This window comes from Hydractinia symbiolongicarpus, chromosome 4 (genome assembly GCF_029227915.1).
Source record: "Hydractinia symbiolongicarpus strain clone_291-10 chromosome 4, HSymV2.1, whole genome shotgun sequence".
NCBI classification, from domain to species: domain Eukaryota; kingdom Metazoa; phylum Cnidaria; class Hydrozoa; order Anthoathecata; family Hydractiniidae; genus Hydractinia; species Hydractinia symbiolongicarpus.
The window spans coordinates 15263280-15272340 of NC_079878.1; the positions used below are offsets into that span (position 1 = coordinate 15263280).

General features: G+C 32.4%; 1 protein-coding gene across 2 annotated transcripts; it reads left to right on the plus strand.

Annotated features, from left to right (window-relative positions):
* Nucleotides 1–3342: 3342 nt before the first annotated feature.
* On the plus strand, nucleotides 3343–8176 carry LOC130641549 (uncharacterized). 2 transcript variants are annotated; one of them, XM_057448389.1, is made up of 7 exons: nucleotides 3343–3502; nucleotides 4476–4670; nucleotides 5197–5235; nucleotides 5426–5456; nucleotides 5529–5569; nucleotides 6813–6863; nucleotides 7001–8175. In XM_057448389.1, the coding sequence occupies exons 2-7, from the start codon at nucleotides 4548–4550 to the stop codon at nucleotides 7241–7243; spliced, it is 528 nt and encodes a 175-aa protein (XP_057304372.1). In that variant the 5' UTR covers nucleotides 3343–3502; nucleotides 4476–4547; the 3' UTR covers nucleotides 7244–8175. The 2 variants fall into 2 exon arrangements, with proteins under 2 accessions (XP_057304372.1, XP_057304371.1); XM_057448388.1 differs by having other exon boundaries at nucleotides 5426–5569; nucleotides 7001–8176.
* The last annotated feature ends 885 nt before the right edge of the window (nucleotides 8177–9061 follow it).

Genomic DNA, 9061 nt, shown 5'->3' on the forward strand with positions numbered 1-9061 from the left:
ATAATAATAATAATAATAATAATAATAACTATATTCATGGACTGTTTTGTTACATGTCGGCAGGGCTGATTTGTTACATCCGGGCGGGATTGCTACATAAATAGGGCTGTTTTGTCACATCGGGTTGTTTTGTTACGGGAGATCGGGCGGTTTTGCTACCATTCCGGCTGTTTTGTTACCGTGCATAATTTCAAGATGGCAGCGTGATTGGCGGCAGCGACACTCCAACAGTAGTTTAGCAAATCTTTTTGGTTAAGTTTGGGGCCTGTGCTGTATTGTAAACAAAACTCTCTCTACAATAAGTTGTTCAAAGTTTATGCTGGCTATCTAACTGTGTTTTGCTTTGGTATATATCGCCAGTTTTCATTTAGCTGGCAGCAACACTCGTGTAGATAGCTAGCTAGCTAGCTATCTCAATGGAAGTATTTTATGTTTGTTTTACTATTATTAAAAAACGTTGTGGAATAGGTGAAATAGCTAGCTAACTTACCCAGTTACAAAAGCTATAGCTAGCTCGTTAGTTGTAGAAGCTATCTAGCTAGGTTCTTGTAGCTAATTGTAGTGTTTAAAATCATCAGAAGACCAGAGCAGTGTTCAATTTCCCTTGGCTGGCTGGTCATATATATTGCGGCGCCAAGCCTTTATCAGTCTTAGGGTTAAAAAAGTTTAAAAAATGTTACTGCTTTTATGACTTGTCTGAAAGTTTGTTACATGTAACTAGGGTAATTAGCCATGATCCACATTCCCTTGGAGGTTCATCTGGATGGGGGGGAGCTATGGTAACTTTCAATAACCAGCATATATAATAGCCGCATTACAAAATTGAACCGGCGTCTCCTGCACAAAGTATGTGAGTTATGTGACCTCCCAAAAATGTATCGAGTGTGTTAAAAGTAACCTTGGAAAAAGTATCTGCTATATAGCATTCTATAAGAGCTAGTTTTTTTGACTAAAATATGGACATATTGGATACAATATAATTGTTTTTTTCTTTTAATTCATTTACCCGAAATACAATGTCTTTCCTGTACCACATTTACTTTATCGTCGTGAAAAAATATAATATACCAATATTTATTCCAAAAACACCAAACTAATTTGTGAAAATATTGTGTTGTGTTCACTTCTCTGTGAAGTGTCTAGCTAGCATACTGGAACAATGTGCAATATTTCATGTTTTTATATAAATAAGATAGCATAGCTTCATAAATGTACAACACAAGACATTTCATTCCTAGCCAAACAATTATGGTAGGCATAAATGCTTTTCAAATCATGGATATTAAATATTTATTATCTTTACATTCTTTTTATATAAAAGTGTCAATTTATATAGTTCTTTTATTGCTTGAGACAACTTCATAAGTTTGTCTGCATCAACATTTCTGGTATTGAACACATTTGTTTCTGGACATTTGTAACTTTATTTATATATATTAAGCTGTGAATTTCTATATTACAACTTATATACATCATAGCTGGTCTTTGAATACCATTTGTACCTTGCACAGTGAAGTCGTTTGTTTAAAGGCATTATACAATATTTTTTATATATACATCAATGACGTTCTTTATCTGTAAAAATGTCATAACTTTTGTTGACATCAGTGTGTGAAAAATCATGTTAAAACACAGAAGCTTTTGAATGCAAAAAACATCTTTATATTTATTTTTTATTACTTGGCTGATACACGGAAGAGTTATATGAAAAATGCAATGGTTTGATTTGTTTATGGCTCATAAAACAGGGATTTTTATGCACCCATTCTTTGGTTTTTGGAGGGCAATAATATAATGATACCATAAGAACACAAGATAATATCTATCATTTTTTTTTAATATTTGCATATTCTTTAATATTTCTTTAAGAACAAATGAACAGCTGATTTGCCATAGAGAGTATATATGCGCTACTGGATACGGTGGTAGATGCAATTATATATTATATATGTAATGTACTCTTTAAATGATATAAAACTGTCTTTAAAAGCTCTGCTAAAATTCAGACAATATTGACATCGAAAAACAAATGCCAACTACCACCACTAAGTCAACCCGGCGTATACATTATCTTATGCAAATGCGGCAAAAAATATTTTGGGGAGACGAAGTTGGGAATCGCTACCCGCTTCGAACAACACAAAGACACCAACATTAAAGAAAAGTGGAGCGCATCAGGAGATTCATTTCACTCTAGTTCTTGTAATGCTGGTTATGATTGGGACAATGCGAAAATGCTTAAACAGGAATTTAATAAATTTGATCGTAAGGTACGACGTCGATTTTATGTCAATGTAATGACAACCGTTAAAAAAATTTTTATAGTCTGATGAAGACCTCCAATATGGAGGTCGAAATATTACCATAAAAATATATATGCTGAACGACCATGTATATGTTTCTTTAAAGTATATGTAATGTACATTTTCTACTCAACTTAAAAAACGATTATCTTTTTCATATTTTGGACATATATATATATATATCTTTCACTGATCCCAAGTTTTAATTTTTCTGTATTCATACGTCATATGCAATTATGAAATTCTGTGTGTATTTGCATATTTTTAAGATTCTTAATTGCGTAAGGTATATAAATACAGTATTTTTCAAAAAATGAAATTAGAAGAACTACAAAATAACATAATTTTGTAGATCGTTTTTCACTGAAACAGCAAAAAAAATCGTTGTCCAACACAAAATACACAAGGGTTTTGACTTGTACTCTAGGTTTACCTGTACTTTAAGCACTCGATCTCCCATTAAAAGTTGACCAAATAGCTAAAATTGTGTTGTTTGAAATAACGTATTATGCATAATCTCTTCATAAATTTATTAAATAATATAATGTTACATATATAGATAAATCAAATTGCAAAAGTCAACACGTATTTCTGGTTTATAACTATTACATATCCAAAACCTCTAGTGTAAAGTTCTATCCCACATAAAATTTCAATGTGCTATATTCTCTTTTATTGACCTTTTCACAGTTTAAGTTGTTCACTTATTTTCTGTATTAAAAAAGGAAGTAAACAGAGTGAATTTAATAAGACCATGGGCATTATGAATATTTTGTATTTTCTAAAAAAAATGGTTTTAAGGCATGAAAATTTAGTAAGTTATTGCCAGTAACCCTACTTAAAACATATGTGAATGATTTGTAACTTTTCTTAATTCATAACAGTTTACTTCCATTTTTCAATTCTCAGAAAAGAGCATTGTAACAAAAGAAAGATTTATTTAAACAATAGTTAGTTAAAACTGTGAACTCTTGTATTGCATAATTTATTTAATGTTTTTTAACATCATTTTTATTTTTTTATTATGTATATGTTTTGTGGCAACTGCTATTTTATATATAAAGGTTAGCCATGTTTGGTGTTTGGTGCCTTATTGTGTATCCTTATTCATAGGAATTACTTTTTCTTAGTTATAAAGATAAAGAACCAATATTGAACTAAACTGCTAAGTTGACATGAACGCTGCTAGAAAATATCCAGTGAGTGAATTCATTTTTTATGGGGAAATGGGAAAGTGATTTTCAATATAATAAACTAGTCGATAAGGCCTGTGGAGAAATCCACTTAGGCAGGAGGGACAATGTAAAAATTGGATATTTTAGACCTTTTGCTGATGTCAGCAGTGCATATGAAAAAACAAATTGACGAAATTCATTTTATCCGTTGTCTCTATTGTGTAGAGCTCGACACGCTCATGAAGAGAATGTATGTGATCATGTGATTTTGATGAACGGTTAATGATATATAAGGGTTTAAAAAATATGCTGACGTCAGCAAAGACCCGCGAAAACAAACAAAATTAATTTTTAGAAATTTGTTTACCTGTTGGCTTCAACGTATAGGTCTTTAAACGCTGATCAAGAAAATGTATAGGATCATGTACTTTTGACAAACGGTTACGGAAATATGGGGGTTTAATTGATTTTTGATGACGTTATCAACCCGTCCATTCCGAAACGGATTCAGGGACCCAGGTTTGGGAAAATTACCCAAATTGGTCCTATCTGGTCCCTATTTACCCACGCGGGGAAAAATCATTGACACCACCTCGTTTCCAAGTTATTTGGCCTCAAATATTTAAGTGCACTGTAATGGCTTCATTAATTTAATATAGGATATTGACGTTAGTAGTAGTGTTATTGACGTCGCGCCGTAATGTCATAAAATTTAACATCCGAGACATACTTTTTTCGGCGACATCAGAGAAAATTTCGGCGACATCAAAGGAAAATGACGATATCCACTATGACCGTCACATACACTTCGTATTATTATAAGAGATAGAAACGTTTTATGTAGTTATTTATATAACAAATATAGGTATACAAATTATTATATTGCAGCTTTTGGTAATGGTACACAAATGTTGCCCAAAAACTCTAATTCAAGATATTTTAAACTTTGTTTCTAATCCGTAAATAGTATCTGAATAGTTTTTCTACTATATTTAAGCATTGATGCAACACATTCCAACTGCTTGGCGAGATTCGTGAACCATGCCCATCCCGGTGTGCCAATTGTAAAATGGTGTTACTGGTTCGTGACAAAGTGCGGTATCTAGGCTTGAAGTCTCTAAAACTCATAAAGACTAATGAAGAGCTTAGATACAATTATGGTGACAAATGCATGTTGTCTTTGAGAAAGCAGGTAATTTATTAACTCTAAGGAACTTTACTGTTATTTTGCTTCCAAATATTTACTGCATTTTTTTCTTATAGAAGAACTTGTGTGTGCCATTACATTTAAAAGATATAGAGAATCAGTTAGAAATCATTATTTCTTGTAGTGTACAAAAGTAAAAAGTAAAAAATTTAAAGATCCAGAGAAGCAAATATTCTCACCAGGATTCTATAATTTCAATTCAAGTTATTAATTGATGTCAAATATTCTTGCACACAAGGCAGTTGTTTGGATTTTTGTGATCACAAATAAGAAATGTGGTGTTTGTATTCTTGAGCTGTGATTTAAAAGAAGCTTCATTGTGAATTCACGTTTTCTATATTTGCACAAACAAAGTCAATTTTTTTCTTGCCTACTGCATGTTAAACTCGCATATTATCAAGGCTCAAAAAATTAGTGTGTTCAAGGTTCTGCTTCTGTTCTTTCTTCCACTACAAGTTATATAAAAATAAACATCATATATATATATATGATGTTTATCTTTTATTCTTAGCTAAAAAAGATCTCCCATGCAAGTATTCTGAAACTGAAGGTATGTATTACATCACTGAATTTCATTTCCTAATAATAAACTAGTAGCAAGCGCTGTTTTTATGTTGCATATTTCCTGAGATGTTAATATATAAAACTAGCATTCTTGTTTATTGAATTTTTGTACGATTGCTTAATTAATAACTAAAACTTTTGCTTGTTATTTCAATTTATCAATGATTTCATTGTAGGAAGGGCAAAAAACTGTAATTGAGGTAGAAGGTGAGCACACTTACAATGAGAAGTATAACCTTTCATCAATAAACGTGCATTGTGACACAATTATTTTTATAGTATTAAAAGAGCCTTACATGATTATCAGAGATCGTGAAAAAGTAAGTAGCTCTCTCCTTTCTTTTTGAAAAGTTGTCCTACAGAATTTACGCCTATCTTTTATAGACGTTATGTAGACGTAAAGGTGATTCCTTAGTAAATAATTTATTTAGGAAATCTACGTTTGGTGGTGTTGTTGTTGCAATAATTGTATTAGTGTATGAAAAACTTTCCATGATTCCTAGTAGATATTGCACGAAAGGATATCGACTTTGATAGTTTGATGAAAGAAGAAGCTGAACATTTAAACTTTGAAACTATTTTTTCAGTTTGCTTTTAGGCGGCTAGCTAATTATTTCATTGGCCAGGTTGGTCATGTCAAACTCTGTCCATTTGTCACGCTTCCTCAAGTTTACCCGCAAGCTCAGAACCCTTTCTCATTCTTTAACAAAAATAGTCAAATATGTTTTCCATCCTGGAATTTGGCATTGGAAATCTACGAGTGATGATGTGAATTAATCCCAACATCACTCGTGAATTATCAAGGCGTTTTTAGGTAGAAACGTATGATGAGCGATTTTTGTTAGACATGATAGTATGTAGTTCATGGACAAATGGCATGTTTTCGCAACACGAATTCTTTTTCACGCACAAGTAAAAGGACAATCTTTTATACGTGAAATTTTTAGTTTTTATAAGGTGAGGTTTTTCTTGCAAGCAACACTTTTCCCAATGGAATTTTTCTCATTATTAAGTAATCGATAAATATAACTTAAAATTGGTAGTATTTATTAACATGCCTCTGAATTTGTAACAACCATATTAACACTGACATTGGCCAGCATAAAAATAATCTTTCCCTTATAATCTCTTGATCCAAACAAAATTCTCCCTAGATGTTTCTTCTGTAATATTGAATCCAGGTATAAAGTCCGTAGCTTCATGCGATATACTCCTGTTAAGCGACCTTTAATTACTGTAAGTAGCGGATCTGCTTCTGTTTAAATCTGCAGTTTTTGATTCTTTTTATAAGATGCTAGTTTTTTTAAGGTTTCGTTTCCTTACTTTGACGTTAAATAATCATATCTTTTCTGAATTTAATCGCGATTCCTGATTAATCCTGAAAATCTTGTAACTGAGAAAATATATTTTGGTAAGCTGTAAATACAACTTATGGGAGGTGTATAAAAAACGCATTTAGCACCGCTCATACATTGCATATTGTGCTATTCACATGGAAGGCAAATAAACTTGAGAATTAGCTTTAACCTGAGATTAACTAAATGACATTTTCACATTTTTCAGGAAACTGTAAGTACAGCAAGTAGTGTGCCACAGCAAAAATCTTTATTTAGAGTAAGTAGTAGGTTTAATTTTTTGGTACGCTCTCCAAAGATTATCAGAGGTACAATGTGTATAATGTATTGCCGTGAATGTTCTTTGAAGAAATATCATTTAAAAATACTTATTTTTATTTCTTTCTGTTATACTAGAGCAAGAGAAGAAGTTTATTTTGCGATAAAGATGTTCAACTGCTACGTCAAAAGTGCTCGTATATTATTGCTAATGGTCCTTTAACGAAACAAGGTGTCACTAAGGCGTTGGAAGGGGAAGATATACTAAAAAATTTACTTTTGTACAAATTCGTACTCGTTTGCACTACGAAAGAAAACAACTATGAACACATCTGTTCCATGAACTTATGCCAGTCATTAAAACGAATAACTCTTCGTTAAAATTATTAAACATGTTAATGTTCTGCTTTTGTTTCTTTACTAATTGTTCTTATAATTGATGTTGCATGTTATCCCAGAGGCAGCACTGCTAACACGCACGATACTGTACTTTCCTAACTTTGACGACGATTATAATACTGAGTTAATTTTTGACAACTAGTTTTAATTAATGAAACTAAGTTTTGCTAAGCTGACATTTTCTGTAAATACAACCTTGATTAGACAAAATGTGTTTTCTTGCTTAATTTCATTTTGTGTATATAACGCTTGATGCACTGCTTTCTAAAGTTTATATTTTGTTTATGAGCTGTAAAGGCATTGGTCTTCTCTACTACATCCTATGTATGATTCTGTTTTAGCAAACTTGAATCTTCTTGTTATTACACCCTCTACTTTCGTAATTTGTATAAGCACGTGTTTTACGAACTCGTTTAAAAGTTAGAATTCAATTTAAAGTTTTCAGAGCATGCTTCATAGCATTATTATTGTACTTTTAACCACACGTTTTTAAAGAAAAAATTAGCTTTAATGTAGACTGAAATATCTCTTGTTTGTATATAGTGGAAAATTTTGTGTATAATGTAAATATAAATTGAGATATGGATCAGGGACACGTAAACTACTACCTACACTTTATTGGACTTGTCTACTACTTTTCCGACATGCATACCTGAACTATTAAACTATTTATTAAAGTAATGGTTGCTGAAAATATCGACATTGCTGTTGCTGAAAGTATCATAGGTGAAGTCATTGGTCAAGAAGCCTTTTCTTCGACGAATAAAATTTTAGCAAAAAGTATTTGTATATGATATTAGTAAATTGGTTTGGCCTTGTTCGTTTCGGTTGATATTCTTAACAGTATCGAAAATTTAAAAAGTCTGGCGCTCACCATAGGCAAACTGGTGGTCTCTTAGGCCGTCGCTTGAGCTGTGGTGAAAAAACTTACACGTCCGCAGATAACCGAATCGGAAAAAGTTGCACCACAGGTTGAAATATAAAAATCGCATATAAAGCAATTGCATGATAACAAAACTTACGCTAATTTAATAATCGCTAGCCATGCACTTGTGGTATACGGACAGCCGCCTCATGTAACAAGCCGCCGCCTAAGAGACTGCTTATAAACCCGAGGTAATTTTACGAAGACTGTCCAAATCTGCTACGGAAGGTGTAGTGGCATTTTCTATACTCTTTCTCTCTCTCCTGGGACTATAGGAAGAGTTCTGATACCAAATTCGCTTTGGTTTAATGTTAAAAACGCAGGTCAAATAGTTATCAGTCTTTTCTAACTTGCAAATAAAAACTCACAGCAGAATATAATACTCTCAACCTCAAAATAAAATACTCTTGTCGCGTATGTAGGGCTTAGATTTTGTCACTTGTAACAAGCAACCAAATTTAAAATTATTGAATCCGTTACATGAAATTAGTTTGAGGCATACAATCTATGTACTCTTTGCTTTTGTGTCATCAATACGTTTTATGTGTACTTTGTGTAGGCAATTTGGTTATGCAACATCTGCATCCGATCTATCAATCCTGCTACAATAAACTAGTACAACTGATACAAAACTGTGAGCCCTGCTACAAGAAACTATTCTTGTAATGCAAACTAGTCGACTAATATAATGTTATCCCGCCCCGTTTAAAACCGTCAATCCTATTTCGAAAAGTCAGTTTCAGTAGTAGAGACCAATGGACTAATTTTTTCATCATTTTATCTCGTATTTACTTGTCGTAAACGATTTTGGTCAAACATGCTACAATCCCGCCCGGTTTGAAACCATCAATTCTGTTACGGAAAGTCAGTTTCAG